Here is a 22,043-nt window from a genome sequence, read left to right on the forward strand (position 1 = left end):
GCTGTTGTTGTGCCCCTCCTGATGGTGTTGGTATCGGGGGCTGTTGTCTACTTGTACGAACGTCACGGCACAGGTCTGGCCCCTCACAACGCCCCTGCTGGAACAGATGGAAGCCAAAAGATTGAGCCGTACGCTGTTGCCTACTCAAACTCTGCCGGACTGCGAGCATCAGGCAGACGAACAAGTCCTTCTCAGAACCAGACAGCAGAGGACAACGATGACATTGAGCCGTACGCAACAACGTCCTTTGCTAACATCCAGCCAATAGAAGACAACGGTGACATCCAGCCAATTGAAGACAACAATGACATTGAGCCGTACGCTGTGTCATACATGGATGTGTCGGGGAAAGGGAAAAATGGCAAGCTTGCGCCGTACGCAACAACGTCCTTTGCTAACATCCAGGCAATAGAAGACAACGGTGACATCCACCCAATAGAAGACAACAATGACATTGAGCCATACGCTGTACATATCAACGATGACATCCAGCCAGCAGAAGACAATGATGACATCCAACCATATGCCGTGTCCTATGTTGATGTGTCAGGGAAGGGACAAAATGGCAAGCTTTTTCCGTATGCGACAACCTCCATCAATGAAGACCCAGGGCCACAGCTTCAGCCATATGCAGTGACCCACGATGAAGACCCAGGGCCACAGCTTCAGTCATACGCAGTGACCCGCGATGAAGACCGAGTACCATTCTCCAAACCAAGGAGTCAGTCACTGCCAAGAGTCCATACAATGGCAGGTTATATGTCACTGACGAATATCACTAACCAACTGACAACAAATGTCAAACAACCGGTCACCCAAACAAGGCGTCAATCACTGCCACAAGGCAACATTGGGGCAGGTTATGCGTCACTTACAAATGTCGCTAACCAACAGTCAACAAACGTCAAACAACCGGTCCCCAAATCAGAGGGTCAGTCAATGGCTTACGGTCAGTGTGAAAGTTTGGACAGCACATCTCCCAAACTGTACAGCACGGCTCAAGTTCAGCACGAAAGTTCGGACAGCACATCTCCCAACATGTACAGCACGGCTCACGGTCAGTGCGAAAGTTTGGACAGCACATCTCCCAAACTGTACAGCATGGCTCAAGGACAGCCTGAGAGTTTGGACAGCACATCTCCCCAACTATAAAGCACAGCTCACGCTCAGCGTGAAAGTCCAGACACTGCGGACAGCACATCTCACAAACTGTACAGCACAGCTCACGGTCAGTGTGAAAGTCCGGACAGCACATCTCACAAACTGTACAGCACAGCTCACGGTCACCTTAAAAATCCGGACAGCACTTCTCACAAACTATACAGCTCATGGTCAGTGTGAAAGTCTGGACAGCACATCTCACAAACTGTACAGCACAGCTCAAGGTCAGCTGGAAAGTCCGGACAGCACTTCTCACAAACTGTACAGCTCATGGTCAGTGTGAAAGTTTAGACAATCCAGCTCCCAAATTGTACAGCACAGCTCAAGGTCAGTGTGGAAGTCCGTACAGCACATCTTACAACATGTATAGCATGGCTCACGGTCAGTGTGAAAGTTTGGACAGCAAATCTCAAACTGTACAGCACAGCTCACGGTCAGCGTGAAAGTCTGCACAGGACATCTCACAAACTGTACAGCACACCTCAAGGTCAAGGTGAAAGTTTTGACAGCACATCTCACAAACTGGACAGCATATCTCACAAGCTTTGCAGGACATCTCCAGGACAGCTTAAGAGAAAAGCTGGTGGACAGCCGATGGACAGTTGACCTCCTCACAAGCAACTAGAGACCCCTTCAGGTATGGAATAGTCTTAAAGACAGTAATAGGCTCTGAATTGTTCACCTGCTGCCACATTACATGTATATGCACTTTCTCTCAGTGTTCCAGCCAGTGTCTATCTTTGATGGAATTTTGCCGCTCAGGACAGACAAATATCTCTTTGTCAAAAATTGGTGTGTTAAGATATGGCCCAATGCTCATCAAAATGCTAGTAAAAACCTGAGAAAGTATTCAGTCTGTCATATCCTAATTCTAGATGTACCTTTTTACTTTTTACATAGTCCCATCCTCATGTCTGAGGGTCGGGGACTATACTAGATGTACTAGATGTACAGATGGATATCCCCAGTACCAGTATGTGTATCAACAACACAAACAAACATGCACACAATTGCACAGAGATTTTTTGCTACAATGTACATACATGTAAGATGAAAGGATAAATACATTGTGTTTCCCATTTCAGATACATATATAGAACATTGAACAAATTTGCTTCATCTATCTGGTATTCAATCCAATGAGCCATTTGTATGGCCATGCTTCAGTTCAGTTTTCAATGATGTAACACAGAGCTGATAACCTTGCAAAACAGCGTTTCCTACAAGCAATTGCACTCATACATGTAAAATTAATGTAAAAATTCAGACTGGCTAGAACACGGGCGTAACACAATTTCTGTAACTCAGACAACGTAAGACAAGAAAATACATCCGTTCCTGTTTCTCATTAAAAATGGACCATAATTGTCCCGAAGACGAATGACTGGCTTACCGCCATTGGACATCAATAGCGATCTCCCCGCTTTTAAAATCGTTCTGATGACGTCTAATTGCATTGGGAATTTTTGGTTCGATGGGAAAGAGCCCGAGATGTGAACTTCCTGACCCGATCATTAGGAAAACAGACGATTTTCTTGCCAATACCTGACAGGGAGAGCTTTACGAAGAGGAATGAAGGGTAGGTCCCATCTGTTTCTGTTTGAAATAATCAATATCTCTGTATGCCAATGTTTTCTTGAGTTCCGTTCCACACACACATATATAGTTCAACATAAATGCCATGTAAAGATCATCTTCAAAGATGTAATTTTGTAAGTTTTATGACTTTTCGTACAAGAAAACAGATAAAATATAGAGATTAGAATCAAGATATTGCACTAAGTCTTATGTTGTCTTTTATGATGCAAATCCTTGCAGGACTCTTTATACAAATAGTTCAATTTGTCTAAAAACTTTTAGCTTATACAGCTAACAAAGCACTAAGCTGAAAGGCATAAGACATAAAATGTAGAAATTTGATTGTAAGTCTAGTACAAGTAGAAAGAATTTAAAAACCTTTAGGACTTTTGTGACTGTTGTATTTATGACAAAAGACTGAAAAACATTGAAGAGAATACATGTAGAATACTGGTTGTGTGCCATTCTCATCAGTTTTGAAAATCTCCTATTTGTAAAATAATGCAACATTAGGCCACACCCATTTAATTTCTTGGTTAACGGATTTTTCTAGAAAAATAATGGAGCGGGCGGGCGGAAAAAAAAAAACCAGGCCTAGGCATACTACTAGTATTATGGTACGATAGGAGGAAAGTCAACACACCAGGCTGGTGCAAAATTTAAACAATGAATTTTGAACTTTTAATGGTAGCACTGCATTGAAAGATGGAATGACTGTAACAAGTAGTAAGAAAAGGACTGTTTTCAACTGTTCAGGGCAAAATACAAGCATTTTGCAGTTAATTCTGAATTTTTATTTTTATTTGCAAATCAGAAAAAAAATGAAGCGGCGAATCCGTTAACCAAGAAATTAAATTGGTGTGACCTTAGCTCATTTTACTATAACCATGTTCAGAATACCTTCACCTTGAGCAACTATCATGTAGAAGAGAGAAGACAAAAGACCCTTGCAAAGATAAGATTGCAGAAAGAAAGCTTGTGCTTGGGGCAGTTTCTTATCAAACCACTTGTTTCTTATTACTTGCCTTTGATGTACTTGTACTTGGATGTAACCCAAGAATGCTATTTGTCAAAGTCGTCTTTATGCTGAGTAAAGGAATATTTCTCTCAAATCTCTTCAATAGTCATTACTGAACAATATATAAAACCATGTAATGGATGCATGTAAAACCATACAAAACCAACATGTCATTGTAGTCTATGAGCAACATTTGCCCTTCAAAATGTAGGAAATAGCATTATAGAGGGTCAAGATTTCAAAACTTTCCTAGAGGAGCATGCCTATAGTGTTGTTCCTTAAGCGACGGTCACAACTCGCCGTGCGTGCTTTTTGTCCGTACGTTTTTGTCGTGGCTACGTCTGCTACGTTTTTTCTGCAAACGTAGGGTGGCCGGCCGAGGGAGTACGTCACTCGCACGGTTGCGCAAGGTGTACGTACGTGGTCTGCACGCCACCCTGGCCATGAGCGGTTGCGTGCATCGTACGTTGCGCAAGTGGTAAGTGAGTTGTACGTGCTTACAACGCACGATCTCTGTGCGATTGCTACGTTGCCGCGTACAGGCCGTACATACACGTGCGGCGTATGCACGGTTTCCTTACTCGCACGTTGTAAGTGCCTGCACCTCCTGTTAACTTCATCATCACTAGCCGCCCTGGTGTCTTCCGCGGCCCGTTTCTTTGGGTCTTGTCTGGTAGTCTTCTTCTGAGCCTTCCTGGGCATCTTGGAGACGAGTTGGCAGTCGCCCGTGAAGTTGTCTTTATATACTGTAGAGATCAGGTGCGTTGCACGTGCGGAGCACCTGGTATGGTGCACGTGTGTTCTGCGTGGTCATTGCGCAGGTCAACTGGGAAGTGAGGAGTAAGCACGGATGATGCAAGCACCGTGCGTGGCACGCACGTGCTTCGTGCGCTGTCTGTACAGCAATTGCACGTGAGAATAGTGAAGTTAGACTCACGGAGTCCGTACGTTGCACGCTCATAGGCTGTACGGGGCACGCACGTCGCACGTACTCGCACGCACGGGTGGTAAATCCGCAGACCGCACGTAGAAAAAGTGCTACATGCACTTAAAGTTCTACGGCGTGTCTGCGTGCTCCCAAATCCGTAGGATTCCGTACGGAGGTGGTACTCACCACGCACGGATGCCGTACGATTGCCCATGTTTTTGCACGTAGACAGCACGCAGGAGCACGTACGGCGGGTTGTGACCGTCGCTTTAGGCTTTTCACATGAAACAAAAAGACAGCACATTTTTACAATCTGACAAGCTCACTCACATGAAAATTTCACAATATGCAGTACTGTAAATTACTTTATGTTTGCGATAACATAAGTTTGCAGTCTGTGAACATGTTCGCAGAATTATGCGTTTGCACTGGCGGCAGGTGCAGCAAAAAGAAAGCGAATTATTTGTTCACGGTAATGCTAAATACAGCAAAAACTGGATATAAAAGTACCATGAAAAAATTCTGATTTACAGTATTATCGACCTTCCCCTTGTTGAGATTTCGCAGTATCCTAGACAGTCAGAATTGATCTTCAACGTTGCAGGCAAGACCCCTGGTCAAAGCATGTCTCTCTCAAAACACCACAGTACATTGATTTACAGTCGGAGGCTTGCAAATCGCACATCATGCATTCTACATGGGTTTTCTCCATCATTGATCGCTGACAAAACTTGCACCACACATACACGCAAATCAATACCATCCTATTCAACCATGGTAAGGCCTCAGAAAAAAAATGTTGCGTTTGTTGTTTCAGTTCTAAAAAAATTTAGGGTTGGTAGGTTGGGATATCTTTTTAATTCTCTCCTTTTCTTATACTTCAGCGATCTCTAGTGATCCAACTTATACAACACAGTTTAACTTTAATATAAGTAAAACTTGCATGAGGACACTTTAATTTTCAATGTCAATGCTGAAAAACTGATTGTACAATGTTTTATCACTAAGGTGTCAGATCATGGAGCTAGAAAAGGTTGATCACCTCAAAAAATTTATGTCCCTTGCAGGGGTCCACCCACAAAAAAGGCTAGAGTCAGCAGTTTTTTCTAGGGTCGGTCGGAAAACAGGTAACACAACATTTTTTTTCTAGGCCTAAGGCCACACCAATTTAATTTATTGGTTCTCGGATTTTTTCTTATTTGCAAAAAAAATTTGCCCCCAACAGTTGAGAAAAGTCCTTTTCTTCCTATTTGTTACAGTTTTTCCATCTATTGATTCAGTGGTTTGATTAAAAGTTCAAAATCTATTGTTTAAATATTAACCCAGCCTTTTGTGTTGACTTCATGGCTCCTATCATACATGTAGCATTTGGGGCTGTAATAGGATGCCTAGACCTGTTTTTTTTCACCCCGTAGCTTCATTTTTTTTTCTAAAAAATCCGAGAACCAACAAATTTAGATGGTGTAGCCTAAACCTGAGAAGCCACCACTCCCAGCTAGATGTTCCTTCTTCTTTATTACGTCTGCCAAGGACACTCATCAGGAAAAGGAGTCAATTTTCTCTATCAGAGATTTTAGGAGGATTTTGTTTCTTGGCTACGCTTAGGCCATGTTGATTTGATTATATGGATGACATCCTCTAGGAACCCCAAAACTGATGCGAGCGCGCGAATAAAAAAAAGTTTTGCAAAAAAAAAGCTGCTTTTGATCATGAAATCCACGTTGTTATGAAGGTTGAACAAATGAGTATGGTATGGCGAATAATCTACTCTTTAAATTCATTTCTTTGCATTTTAGTTTTTTGTTTGATTTTGGCATTCTATGACGTTGGAATCGTTTTCAAATATTTTTTTTTGCAACTTTCGGTATATATTTGCTCATTTTGCAACTGTTTCGTACCATTTACAGTGTGGTTGGAAACTTTTTTTTTTTTTGGAAACGGCCGAAAATTCATGCGCGCGCGGATGTCATCCATATAATCAAATCAACATGGCCTAACAGCATAAATGGGAAAGGATATGAATGTGTAAATCACTTACGATTTACCCACCTAGGAGCAGATACATAACTGAATCTCAATTTGTTATCTTTTCAGACCTGGATTGCATAAACTGAGTCTAGCTCCCTAGGTGCTACATATGCAAATTGAGAAAAAGATTGACCATTTGTGTCAAGATGCCTTCTAAATGGGAAGAGGAGTGAATGTCCATGGTACTGAATTTACAATCGAATTGAGAAAAAAACAAAAGAATGTTCAGTTCCTAATTGGAAGGAATATTCAGCACTCATGGAGAGAAGGTGTAGCTGTCCTTGGTACTGCATATGGCTTCAACTTTCCTCCATTGAAAGGCATGGTCATGCATTGCAAAGACAACACTGACACACAAGTCACCTTCAATATTCTCTTTACCATGCTTAGGCCACACCAATTTAATTTCTTGGTTAACGGATTTACCCGCTTCATTTTTTTTCTGATTTGCAAAAAAAAAAAATTCAGAATTGACTGCAAAATGCTCATATTTTGCCCTGAACAGTTGAAAACAGTCTTTTTCTTCCTAGTTGTTACAGTTATTCCATCTTTCAATGCGATGGTATCATGAAAAGTTCATTGTTTAAATTTTGAACCAGCCTTGTGTGTTGACTTCATGGCTCCTATTGTACCATTTTGGGCCATAATAGGATGCCTAGACCTGTTTTTATTTTTTTCACCCGCCCACTCCATTATTTTTCTACAAAAATCCGTTAACCAAGAAATTAAATTGGTGTGGCCTTGCAATCCAAAACCACTAGGAATGATATACATGGAATGAAACTCAATGCAAGCTCACGCTGTAAAGCAAGGCTTAATATATACAACTCAGAGTCTTGTCACGAAAACTTGTCGATGTCACAGTTTGGATCTAAAACTAAGCTGACAAGATTAACAGTGTGTCTAATACAGTCTCACCAAACACTGTAATAACTACGCTAGAAAGAAAAGGACAGCATCCAAACGTGATGAGATTGCCTCTCCCTATCTGCTCTAGGATTACCACATTGTTCATCCTCATCGATTTTACACAGAAATCTATTCGTCCAAGGCCTCGGAAAGAATTAGGCACAATCCTCTTGACTGAACGCTGGTGTATGTGTCAGGAAAGAAGCATATTAACCAACTGTTACACCGAGAGCAAATTTTCCCCTAATGCCAGTCTTTGGAAGATACATTGGTGAGGTATGACTTGATTTTACCATTCATAGTACATACACATTGAAGTGCACATAGAGTTTACCAAATGGATTCATACGCATGTACTGTGTATGTGAAGAAAAATTTCTGCCTATATCTTCACCAGCCAGACAAAGAAAATCCAGGTCTACATCAAACTGAGAACATATAATATAACCTAGACAAAATAGAACATTACAGAAGACAAACACATACTTACACCTTTTGTAGCATAGCTCCAGAATATGTGCCACCTTACGTGAAGAAACATTTATGCCTATATCTTCACCAGCCAGACAAAGAAAATCCAGGTCTACATCAAACTGAGAACATATAACACCCTAAAGTGCTTGACGCAAGAAGCCTCAATCCACAGTAGGCCAACCAAATGGACAACTCAGATGCGATCAAAAGCCCCTTTTCTCTACTCCAAGCCACCGATGACATTTCACAGAATAATAAAGGATTTACACGAGTGATATGGGATTTTTTACAGGGATATAGAAGCTTAGTACAAGATGTTTTTCTGTCCAGGGGGTTCCAGGGGAAAATAGTTTTTCTTTGTTCAAAATCCTTGACTATCATGAGTTGGAAAGATAGTGGGAGAACTGAGGCAGTCTGTGGTAGATCTTTCGCAATGGTGAAAATGGTGATTTAGGGGTGACTTTGATTTGAACATGAAAGTCGATAGCACACGACGGAGGTTAACTGTTTTCTGAACCTTTTGAACTTTGAGAGAAATTGATAAAATTCTGTTACCACCTTTGTGTTGTAACAAATCTTGGGAGACTTATGCACTTTTGGAAAGTGCATAGAAAATGAAAATGATGAAACAATGATATAACATCGCCAAAAAGCAGTTACTCAAGCAACTGGATATGATTTTGGAAACGGTCAGGCATTTCAGATAGTATCCACTAGCTTTTATCAGTGACTGAGAGACCAGAGGAGAAATGCTATGACATCTATGACACTGAGTAAAGAGACTCTTTTTACACAACCAAGTCTTTTATTCAGCCGACATTTCGGTGACCGTCTGTCAACTTCCTCAGGGCAATTCTGACAATTCTTACTCTGTCTTACCAACCTGATGAAACTATTCACGAACATACATGACAAAAAAAATCAAATACCTCTGTAAAATATTTGTGAATTTCTTCTTATTCATTATACTAATTTATAGTGAATTTCTCACTGATTCTGTTTAGGCCATGTTGATTTGATTATATGGATGACATCCTCCGGGAGCCCCAAAACTGATGCGCGGCGGCGCGTGCGAATAAAAAAAAGTTTGGCAAAAAAAAAGTTCTTTTCATTATGAAATCTACGTGGTCATGAGGGTTGAGCAAATGGCACAGAATATGGTTTGGCGAATAATCTAGTCTTCAAGTTCATTTCTTTACAATTTCGTCTTTTTTCGTTTGATTTTGGCATTCTACGACATTGGTATAGTTTTTATTAATTTTTTTTGTAACTTATGGTATATTTTTGTTCATTTTGCAACTGTTTTGTACGATTTACAGTATGGTTGAAAACTTTTCTTTTTTTTGGAAACGGCCGAAAATTCATGCGCGCGCGGATGTCATCCATATAATCAAATCAACATGGCCTTATGCATTTTCCAAAGGCTTTGGCAAAGCAAAAGACCTATATATTTACAATATTTATAACAGAACGCTGGAGACAGAATTACCTTTCAGTTGGAAAACATGCTTCTCTATCAAAATAGTATCTCTCTTTTAGCAATAACAAAATCTCAATTCTTTTATTGCCTGGTAGGAAACTTCTTAATTGCCAATATAAATCTGCCGACACACACTTTGAAAATATCTATTGATGTTCTTCAATAAAATCTAGCCACAGGGGTCTATACTGTACAATTACCATCCTAAATCAGAGACTAGCAGAGCAGGATGTAATTTAGGACAAAAATAACATGCTCGTGTGTTTCTCAATTGGAATGCATATTCAGTACCATGAAAAACCACACTTTTTTTTCTAGTTGAAGGCATATTCTGTGCCAAGGACAGTCATTTTTTCCCAAACTGAAGGCATATTTAGTAGTTACTCTTTTTCTAATTGAGGGCATATTCAGTACCATGAACAGTCACTCTTTTTCCTCATGAAAGGCATATTCAGTACTAAGGACAGTCACTCTTTTTCCTTATTAAAGGCATATTCAGTACCAAGGACAGTCATCTTTTTCCCAAACTGAAGGCATATTCAGCAGTTACTCTTTTCCTAATTGAGGGCATATTTAATACCATGGATAGTAACTTTCTACCAGTTGAAGGCATATTCAGTACCAAATACAGTCACTCTTTTTCCTAGTTGAATGCATATTCTGTGCCAAGGACAGTCATTTTTTCCCAAACTGAAGGCATATTCAGCAGTTACCCTTTTCCTAATTGAGGGCATATTTAATACCATGGATAGTCACTCTTTTTACCAGTTGAGTGCACATTCAGTACCAAATACAGTCACTCTTTTTTTCTAGTTGAAGGCATATTCTGTACCAAGGGCAGTCATTTTTTCCCTAACTGAAGGCATATAATTCAGCAGTTACTCTTTTCCTAATTGAGGGCATATTTAATACCATGGATAGTAACTCTTTTTACCAGTTGAAGGCATATTCAGTACCACGGACAGTCACTTTTTTCCTAATTGAATGCATATTCAGTACCAAGGACAGTCACAATTTTTCCTAATTAAAGGCATATTCAGTACCATGGATAGTGACTCTTGTTCCTAATTGAAGGCATAATCAGTACCAAGTACAGTCACTCTTTTTCCTTATAAAAGGCATATTCAGTACCAAGGACAGTCACTCTTTTTCCTTATTAAAGGCATATTCAGTACCAAGGACAGTCACACTTGTTTCGAGTTGAAGGCATTTTCCCGTACTAAGGACAGTCATTCTTTTTCCAGTTAAAGGCATATTCAGTATTAATGACAGTTACAACTTACACTTTTTCATAATTGAAGGCACATTTAGTACCAAGGACAGTCACACTTGTTTCCAGTTGAAGGCATTTCCCGTACTAAGGACAGTCATTCTTTTTCCAGTTAAAGGCAGATTCAGTACCATGAAGTCTCCCTTTTTCCTCTAAGAATGCATATTCAGTACCAAGGACAGTCACTCTTTTTTCCCATGTACACATTTCAAAAGTGTGTATTGTAATGCTTGTACATGTAATATTTAGCTTATGTATGAATCTTTATTGCTTTTAGATTACTTAAAATTGTAAATCATACAGAATTTTAGCCAATGAAGGCTGCTATATATACATTGTGTCTTGCAATATAAAAAGAAATAAAATAATACGTCTATCGCACAATAATCATACCATAACCACTAATATGACCTTACAGCAAGCATTAGTAATCATGTCCCACTACACTCCTTTATACAATCATTATAGCTTATCAAATAATTATGCCTAAGCTAACAATGATTCCACATCAGAAACTTAATGACTAGAAGGAGGGGGGGGTGAGATATTGGAAACCTGTTACCACTTATTAGAGGTGACATTGACGCATTTATCGTTTGGCGGAAGGTATAGCGAAAGATTTCGCGTGATCCTTGGTGGTTAATTGCTGCGGAGTTTTGGGACTGCGCCGCACGTCGCGAACGTTTCTCCGGGATTGTACGCCAATTGACCTGTTATGTTTCCGCCATAATCTTAGGTTACGTTGGTTCACAGATTTAGTTTGTGTCTACATGTGTGGCATTGTTAAACAGTAGAATAACGCTTATGTTGTGCCCTTGGGAAAAGCACTTTACACCAATAATTTCCTCGCTTGACTCAGGCAAAAATGAGTTATAAATGTTAATATTAAAGTGATCTTAAAAGATTAATGACTAAAAGTGTTCATCAAATATCTTCAAGAACTGAATTGACATAAAAATCCATTTTTACTAATTCTTACTTATGGCTTGGCACTGATACATATATCAAACTCTTCGCGTTTTCCAAAAATCAATTTTACGATTAAATTTTTTCTATACTTGATGATAATTAGACGGGACACGGGTAAATTGCTTCTGCACCAAGCTTGGGAATTACGTCGTCCCTTAGCTTGTTATTATTGGCAATACCTAATAAACTTTAAACCCAAGTTGCTTATTGTCTATTAAAGCTATTACCACCAGCGAAACATGTTAATTGGCAATGAAAGCAAATTAGGAGACAGACGGTTGTGTATAGTTTTCCCAGACACCCCATGAATACAATATGGAACAATCTAAGGAAATCGCTCCCCAAACATTTAGCGATAACCCCTCATGAATTTAACATTAACATTAATTTCTAAATATGAGTTGACAGGCATACCCCATGCACTCATGGTGCAGACACTCTTGTTGTTCTTGGGCTGTTTATCCCCCAAATTCTAGTCTTACCCACAAACTCTAAATATTTACCACTCACTCACTCACTCACTCACTCACTCACTCACTCACTCACTCACTCACTCACTCACTCAATCCTCTTGCACCTGGTGGGTAGAGCTGACTAGCTTTCTCAGGGCCCGCCACTTTCCTCCTAAATCTTTACCACTATTAACCACTAATTTTGCTGTACTGAAAAACAATCTGCATAACGTGACCTCACATATCATATATAGTGGTGGATTGCTCATTCCTTGACAAAGACTAGAGTCATAAATGTTAAGGTAAGTCCAATTTCTTGTGTTGGAAATTACAGTTTAAAGGGATAATCTTCACCCTTTTTTCTTCCATAAATCCTGACTCCAGACCAGGAAACAGACCAGTGCCTGGCAGGTTGAGTATATGTCTGTTTTCTATCACAGTCAGTGCTAGTGCTACTGTGTCCTGCACACTAATGCCTTACAAAGTGGCTGATGAGTTTTGTGATGATCATGAGGGACCTGGAAGGCATCTGGACTAAATCTAACAGGAAATCTGTTCCAAATCTTGACAACAACATACCTCTACACTGTCCTCCTGATAGTAACATGGATTTCAGACTGGAAAGCTAAAAAACAATGAATTTGAGTTTTTTTTAAAAGACTGTGCTTTGTTTCCTAATTCATTTAGAATCAACATTAGTCAAGTACTGTATACACCCCTTTTAATACATTGTACACTAACACAAAGTAATGTACATACATTTATATACATTTGTACATGACAATTCAACACATTGCTCTACCTCGCTCAAACTTGAAACATCACTGACAGTTGGTCTATGAAGAAAGTGCATGACAAGTATTGCAAAATTTCTCGGTGCTCATAACCCATTTTTGATAATCCTGAACCTTCCTAACACATTACATTGAAAACGTTAATTGTCTGTGTCTATCTAGTCTCCCCTGGCCTAACCTGTCTATTTCGCTAATTTAATCTCTTTTCAGCCGCTTCCTAAAGTCTGATAGAGGCTAAGAATTACTTGTATAGAGCAGGCTGGTTATGTGTAAAATTATGCCTTACAGAAAAGAGAGCAGTTTCACTGTTCCAGATAGAGCCGTAAATTTTAGATCTGATGCACAAGATACCAGATCTTGATGCAATGTTATGACTAAGGACAGTTTCCCACAGGTCTAATTGGCCTAGATCTGAGCGTTGACAGCTCAGACACTGATAGTAGTGATACAGCTGACAGAGATGGGGGTTACTGTAAAATCTCCATATATTTGCGGTACTTTTATATTCACGGTTTTCGCTGTCACTTCTGTACCCCAAATTTATCATTACTGCGAACAAAAACACTTCTCTGACTTTTTTCTTCTGCGCCTGCTGCCAACGCAAATATATAGTTCCGCAAACACGTCCATTTTTCTCAGACTGCGAAATTTTGTTACCGCAAATATAGAGTGATTAACAGTGCTGATAGACTACAGATAGGGTTGGGCATAATTAGGTTAACAAGGCTAAAACTGCTATCCATGCAAGTGAGTGTTGACATTAATACTAATATATACAACATTATGAGATTCTTATCTTATGAAGATTAGCCTGGTATCCAGACCTATTATAGCTAACTAGACTGTCTGCAAATAGGAGAGGAATGAAAGAGAGCTGAGCAGCTATAATAATATGTCTGGATACCAGGCTAATAGAGATAGGATTAATCAAAGTAATCCAAAGAGGAATGTCAGGTATCTATATAAGATACGCAACTGCAATTTTTTTTTGTTTATTCATGCAATAAAATGGACATGTATTCCAAAACTTGAATTGGGTCCTTCATTCATTGGTGTGTGTGTGTGTGTGTGTGTGTGTGTGTGTGCGTGCGTGCATGTGATTGTGTGTGTGTGTGTGTGTGTGTGTGCGCACGTGTGTGTGTAAAGGTGTGGCCCCAACAATGACTTATGCTAAAAAACTGAATTTCTTTGAAACATATCAAATCAACACAGTATATAGTAGAGGGGATTCAATCCTCAAGCTACCGACATCTTGCACACGCAGTCGTCCCTCAGTAAGACATCTGGAGCCGCATAGTTCCCGTTTAGAACTTTTATTCAGCCTGTCACACTGTGTGACAGGCTGAATAAAAGTTCTAAACGGGAACTATGCGGCTCCAGATGTCTTACTGAGGGACGACTGCGTGTGCAAGATGTCGGTAGCTTGAGGAATGAATCCCCTCTACTATATATCAAATCAACACAAATATATGTCGAACTCTGCTTTGCTAGGATTGCATCTTATGATCATACTCCAATGCTAATAAGTAATAGTATATGGATATCCATAAAATCTTAAATCAAAACAGCATTCCAAAAAGGCTGTAGAAGCTAAAACCATCATCCATGACCTCTGACCTCTCCCCGTTCACTTAAGTTCAGATTTCAGTTAATGTTGTGTGCGTTATGTTATTTTTTTTATTAAGACTCACACCTTTTGTTATGTTGGTTTTACTTTCATGTACATTTGTTTTGTTCTGTTCTGTACATTTGTTTCATTGTAATTTTGTGACTCCAGGAAGAATAGATTTCATGTAAATCTAATGGAGATCTAATAAACAAACAAACAAACAAACAAACCAACAGAAATTTTCCTGAAAAGAAACAAAAAAACAATATATCTTACCTCAAAGGTATCACTTGCAACAGCTTCTTCTCTCAGTCCCGATTTTCAAGTGACGAAATCCTACAAGAAAAACAACATATGATCAGTAACAGAAATGAACCCCTCACATCAACACAGTTTGCTTGACAGTACTGTATACCTCCAAACTTTTTGTGTATTTTTTTTCATTGTGACGTCTTCACTACAAATTCATCCCACCAGGAAGATCAGTTTCCACTATGTAACTACTGTACTACTACAGAATGGCTACCAATGCGAATTTTAACACTGCGAAAACTTCCTAGCATGAAATTAAACCACTGCAAAAGTTAGTGAGTTTACAGTACACATCCTCCACACAATCACGTGTGTTACATGAGGAGCGCGAGGCTTTGGTAAAAACGCTGGACCCACTTGAAAGGATTAGTGTTAATCTGGATAATCTGCTGTTCCTGTTCTGATATCTGGGTGTGTTGAAAGGCGAGACGGCAACAAGATCCAAAAACACTAGTTAAAACATTCCCAAAGCATCACACCAAACTTGTGTTGAGTACACACTCAGATAACAATGCTGAAAGATGCCATTTTATTAATAGAAGAAAAACTAGTGCTACAAATGTATGTACCTAAACCCACATTTAGGTTCAGGTCCAGATTCAAGTCCAGAGGTTTAGGTTCAATTCCGGACTTGTAAGTCCAGACCTAAACCCGTGGCATATACAATATTGCATACTGGCAACTTTGCAATGTTGTTTGGGCAAAACTTTGTCCACATAACATGGAGGCCGGTACTTGATGATGCCCGATGGCAATGTTTTCTTCATTTTGCAGCACAGATTTTGCAATCTACGGAAGGCTTTACTAAATTACTGTGGTTTGGAAAGAAAGGGGTATGTGAAAGAAAAGGGGTACATGTGTGTGTGAAATGTTTTTTTTTTTTTTTTGGTAATAACTAAATAAGTCTGGACTCGGTTTTTGACTTTTAGTTGTTTTTTTTTTTTGGACTTGAACCTTACAAGTCTGGATCCAAGTCTAGTGAACCAGTATGCAGCACTAAGAAAAACTGAATTTCTTTGAAACATCAAATCGAAACAAAAATATGTCGTACTCTGGTTTGCTTGGATTGCATCTTACGAATACAATTTAATTCCATTTGCAACAAGTCTTTGAAATTAAACTTGTTGAAAAACTTCTTGACAAATTTAAGAAGTGCACCTAAGAAAGTTATAAAACCTTTTAAACTGAAATATTATAATGTTGGAACAAAATAAAAACAATGGCTTTTTATGTTACAAAACAAGGAGCGTGAAGAATAACATCTGACTAAATGGCACTCCAATGTTTTCTTTCCTAAAAACAATACATAAGGCTTATTACTGTTTTTTAATCCAAGCAGATGCAAGGTGCCATATCCCACACATGGCATTGTCCCGCCTGCAGTAATCCTCAGAAAATACAGGGGGCACTAATCTCAACATAAGCTGCTTAGCCAAAAGGCATGTTTGTAAAACTGCTACTGGTATTTTCGGTGACTTACCCTCTTAGCGTTTTCATTAAAGCACAATGTTTGCCAAGCTTTTAGGGTCTGGTACGGCAGAAAAAACATTGACATAGAAAGTAGAGAAAAGCAACAAGAAAGCCTTGTTAATAGTAATTTCTTTTTGTAAGATATGCTTTTTTATCGAAAGTACTAAACATACATGTAGGTATGTGCCTGCAATATTCCTATAAGGAACAAATAAGATGGACATTATAACACTTTAGGGCTCGAAATCCTTTTTTCTGCATACCTGCCTGCAATATTCCTTTCAATCAGACATTTGAAATATTCTTTATGAAATAAGAAAGAATAAAACACAAAAAATAAATAGACACCTTACGCATGTTTGTTTTAAGAAGTTATTTCAAATGCTTCAAGTTTGAAATGATGACAAAAATATGCACCGAAATAGCAGTAAATGTCAATATCAGACAGATTTCCTCATCCAGAATATTTTTTTTGGTTTTGCTTCCCATTCCAACAGTCCCTCCTATGGATACCATTCTGGTAAGTTTGTGTTTTGATAGCCGTAATGATAACCAACAATGTCAGTGGTAGACATGAGGTAACCAGAATGGTACCCAAACTAAACCTTAACTCCCACAAAACTAGCTTTGACCAACATTCCCGCTAAGGGCCCAGACACATGTCAAACATTGTATGATCGTACAATGTGTCCTACAAAATTCTAGCCTGGGTGCCATCCGATTTGTATGGTAAATCCTGAAAAATTTTTTTGGCATTGCCGTTACAAATCGGATGGCACCCAGGCTAACAAAATTCAGCTGTCTTCTCACAGAAAAGACTGTGTAAGGGGGGCCCACATGCCCTTTTCCGTAGAGTGTAATCGGCCGTTTTGATTCTACGTACAGCATAGACGAACCGCTCTAATTCAACGTAGAGCGTAATTGGCGCATTTTGCGTAGAGCGTATTCGCCGTTTTAATTCTACGTAGAGCGTTGTAGCCACTTGGAATTTATCGTAAAGCGTAATTGAGAAATTTCCTGAATTCAGCGTAATACGTAGCCAGCTCTCAAAATTTAGCGTAGAGTGTTGACGGGTCCCCCCCCATGCAGGCCCCCTTATAGTTACAGGCAGTTGGTTTTGTCACCGTCTGCTTGAAAAGTCTATCAAAATCCTACAACAATCTATGACAAAAGTGTACCGTACCGTAACATTTTGCAGCACCACTTTCCAAAAAATGGAGTCTTATGGACAGTAAGAAAGACATCCCTTCGAAACTTTTTCCCACACGTATTTCAACACTGACAAACAGATCTCTGTTTTCAACACGTTTCCTCATTTCAGCGAGAATTTCAGTTCCCAAACGCGATCAAAATGTTTCCCCCAAATCCTCATGTCCCCTTGGTTACTGGTAACCTGGACTATTAGTATGTTTACATAGCGAAGAATGGAAACTGCTGGCTGAATAAACAACCCCTGCTATGAACACTGCCACATACAGCCTAGTAGATCCACATATAAGCTCATTATCACATGTCTAACAATGAGCTGTTGTTATAAGGCCACACCAAGTAAATTTTATGGATGACATCCTTTGGAGACCCTAAATCTAATGCGAGAGGGCGAAAAAAAAAACAAGAAGGGCCCTAAAAAACAAGAGGTCTAGATCAGAAAAATACTAAGCGACGACAAATGTTAGGACACAAATTGAATGAGGTGACACAGTGTAACAAGCAAGAAGTCTTTTATTTATCATCAAAACGGCAATAAATCAGGTGGAACAGCAGTTGTCGTCCTGTCCTGTTTTCGCGTTACGGGTTTCACTGACGATTTGCGGTACTGTCGTGACTCTTTGGTCATAGTTACAGGAAGCGGAATTTCTTGTTGTTTTTTTCTAGGAACAGGTCAAAATCAATGTGCGCACGGCCGTCATCCATAAAATTTACTTGGTGTGGCCTAACACTAGAGAACACATTTCACCAATTCTGTTGTTCACTTTTAACCTACTTGTAGCATAAAAAGAAAACTTTTGCTCCTGATATCTTGATATAGAAATCTGTTTAGTACAACCCAATATAATTTGATTCCAGTACCTTGTACTAGAAGAAAATAATTTTGTTGTTTCTTTTTTCTTTTGCTGATTGAAGTCTTAACTTATTTATAGGACAAAGGCAGGGCTTGATTTTTCATTACATTCTACAAAGACATGTATATTCAGATGTAACTCAAAGCAATTTGATTTCAGTATCCAATGCTGGAAGAAAACTATTTTGTAATTCAGAATTTTTTTTTTTGCTAATTGAGATCCTAACCTACTTTTAGGACATCAAAGAAAAGGCTTTATTTTTCATCACATTTTACAAAAAAGCACTTAGTTTCAAATACAATCCAGTGTAACCGAATTTCAGTTGCCAATAGGGAAAAGAAAACCATCTCATTTTGATGAGTTTCTACGATACCCATAAAATTCCTGCATTGCAAAGTGATGACTTGGATAAGGAATTTGAAAACAAACTTCAGAACCTGAAATCACCTTGTAATATGTTGAAAATACCTTGGAAATACTGGTGCTCGGGAGGTCGTGGGTTTGAACCCCGGCCCGGGACCAGAGGGTTTTTATCTGTTTCTACTGCTCGCCTCTGTTTCTTACAATAATTCGTAAAAAAATCATCTTCCATAACCAGTATTAATTCCTATCTCATTACTTTTCCAAGTCAGTGATCCAGTCGATTTGTTGACAGATTGATTGATTGATTGTAATGAATAATTAATGTTGTGGCCAGGACATTTTCAGCACAGGAAGGAGGAACTTCACAAGTTAGTGGTAAAAGTTCTGTTCTTGGACTTGTCAAAGTTCTCATGGAATAAAAATCTGCAGAAAATGGTTTTAAAAAAAGGTTTCTTACAGGAAAGAATGGTACGAAAATGAAAACTGACAAATTAGTGCATTTTCCATGTAGAATTTTTTTTTTTAAAAGACAGTATACTTCAACTTTTCTCAGTGATGTATGACAGACAGTTGTGGCGAACTAACTTTGTATGCTCCACCTCTACGGAGGATGAATGATGATGATGATGATGATGATACTTCAACAGAAACAGGGTTTTCAACACAGTATAATTTCCAATTGAAACAAAAATGAATGCAAGACTTTTTATGCAGAGAAAATGCTAGTAAGAGAAGTAAAATGCATTGTACATTTTTCTAGAAAAAAAGATGACAACTTGAAAGCACCAAATCCGAGAAACTATAGTCAATTTCTAGAATGTGCAAAAGTTGCCAAAACAAATTAAACTTCACTATCTACACGTATGTACATACATGCAACAACTACATACATGTACTGTAGTGTCTAGTGTCTCTATATTCATTAAAAGTCTGTAAGATAAGAATGCTTCTACAATGAAGTTAAAGACTGTATTTACCTGACCGAAGGAAAAGGAACCAAGAACTTAGAAGAGATCACCAAGCCTAAACCCAGACCCCTGTGTACCGCTGACAGCTACAGCAAGAGTGATTGGTACCAGTTACAGCACCTCTCAAACCCCCTTTTGGACTATACCATATTGTGCATCATCAAGGGGAGGAAGGATTGTTCAAACCAAGAAAAACCCTAATCCTAGCTCATTATCCAAACATATTAAATGGTTAGAAGTACGTGTAAATGAATATTATAGATATAACAATCTGAAAAATATGTTTCTTTTTTGGTCTTAAGTATAAAACTGCAGTGCTATAATCAATTTTGTGGCCCTCCCTCTGAAAATGGTATGGTCCGACCAATGACCACACATGTCCATCTTCCCGCCCATTTTCACCACATGATTACAGGCAATTAGTCGTTGCCATGGAGATATCAGCTTCCCTAATATGGAAGTGCTAACTTTCTCACAGAAAGCACCTGTGACACAGAATGTCTGTATTTTAACACTTTTAGTGAGCAACAAAGTATTTCAGCTCTTTTATTCATACAATGTGGAGTATTCTTTCGCAGTGAAAAAAAAGTTTCTTCTTCATTAAACAATGCATGTGTCAAAACAAAAAACTTATACTCGAAATCTTTCAATCTCAAAACACTTTACGTTTTGTTCATCCTTATATATATAGTCATGTTAGTAGAGAATATTTCAAACTCTCTACATGACTTTGGGAGTGGCTGGAAAGAGTAGAAATTGACCAGATAGACAGGGGAGTTGGTCTGCTAAAGGAGGGATAATTTGCCACCTACAAAGACATGTTACTACACTAGTACATTTATATCTGTCTATTTGGCCAATTTGTACTCTTTCCAATGGCTTCTAAAGCCTGGTAGAAACTAATTTCAAACCTTCTCTCTTTTATCCAATGTAAGCATTTCAAAAACGTAGTACACGAAAAAAAATATATACATTTAAGCCTCATGCACACAGCCCATATTTTACTAGGTGTCTCAACTAAGCCCAGAGAAAACTACAGATGTTTTTCTGTCAACAATTGGGCACACAGTCCTTTTATACCAGCAGAATGTATGTAACCTTCCCTGTAAATATGTTTGAGTGGACACCACACACCTGAAACAACCTAGGCACACATGTAGGTTGGACACACCCGTATTTTGTCAAGAGCTAAGAAACAAGCAAGACTTAATTCCTAAGAAAACAATTTGTTTTTTCAAGCCCTCAAATAATAATACAAAGTCTGCCAAATTTGTAGCTCATTCTGAGAAATATTGCTAGAGCCTAGGAAAAAAATGTTGTGTTTCCTGTTTCCCTACAAAAGCCTGCCGACCCTAGACTTTTTTGGGGGGGTGGACCCCTGCAAAGGACATAAATTTTTCAAGCTGATCAACCTTAAATTCTAGCTCCATGATCTGACATCTGAGTGATAAAACATAGTAAAATTGGTTTTCTAACATTGGCATTGAAAATAAGTGTCCTCATGCAAGTTTCACTTTGTTAAACTGTATTGTATAAGTTGGTGGACCCCTATGTAGATATCACTGAAGTCTAACAAAAGAAGGAAAACAAAAAGACAATCCCTACCTACCGACCCTAAATTTTTTCAGGACTGAAACAGGAAACACAACATTTTTTTCCTAGGCCTAGACTGTTATAACGTTAATTCACTTGGATATTAAAACACAGTACATAGATTAAAACTTTGGCACAGAATTTCGTTGCTAACATGCAAGGCAAAGAACTTGAGAAATCCTAACGTTGTAACAACTCCTTTTGATGTTCTTACCAACCCATGTGCAAGCATGCTAACATCATCAAAAAGTTAACCTCTACAATTTAGAGAACAAAATGAGAGCTTTCCCAATCTTACCCTAGGTGTTTGACAAAACATGTTTTGTTCTTTCCAGTTCATGCCCGTAGCCAGGGGGGGTTCGGGGGGTTCGGAAGAACCCCCCACAAGGCTCAAAGGTCCACTTTTTGGTCCACTTTTAATGTAAAGGTCCACTTTTTGGTCCACATTTTATGTAAAGGTCCACTTTTTGGTCCACATTTTATGTAAAGGTTCAAGATTTTTCTTGAAAAGATGGACTGGAATCGTAGAAAAACTGCTCTCTTTGTCATTGAATAAAAATTTATCTCTGATTTTCTCTTGGAAATCCTCTCAAAAATGCACGAA

The 22,043-nt window shown here is 38.8% G+C and overlaps 2 protein-coding genes across 2 annotated transcripts in view; one reads left to right on the top strand and one right to left on the bottom strand.

Moving 5' to 3' along the window:
* The window catches only part of LOC109479450, an 8,925-nt gene extending 7,139 nt beyond the window's left edge, over positions 1-1,786 (top strand). The window contains exons 3-5 of the mRNA XM_019781415.1: positions 556-754; positions 1,101-1,385; positions 1,584-1,786. Coding sequence (XP_019636974.1) covers positions 556-754; positions 1,101-1,385; positions 1,584-1,786 — 687 coding nt within the window. The remainder of the gene's footprint in view (positions 1-555; positions 755-1,100; positions 1,386-1,583) is intronic.
* Positions 1-22,043, bottom strand: part of LOC109479493 (protein REDUCED WALL ACETYLATION 2-like) — an 88,658-nt gene that overhangs the window by 43,045 nt on the left and 23,570 nt on the right. Inside the window, exon 3 of the mRNA XM_019781459.1 lies at positions 14,947-15,006. The gene's annotated coding sequence lies outside the window, so the exon portion shown is untranslated. The remainder of the gene's footprint in view (positions 1-14,946; positions 15,007-22,043) is intronic.

This window comes from Branchiostoma belcheri, unplaced genomic scaffold (assembly GCF_001625305.1).
Source record: "Branchiostoma belcheri isolate BF01 breed outbred unplaced genomic scaffold, Haploidv18h27 scaffold49, whole genome shotgun sequence".
Taxonomy (NCBI): Eukaryota; Metazoa; Chordata; class Leptocardii; order Amphioxiformes; family Branchiostomatidae; genus Branchiostoma; species Branchiostoma belcheri.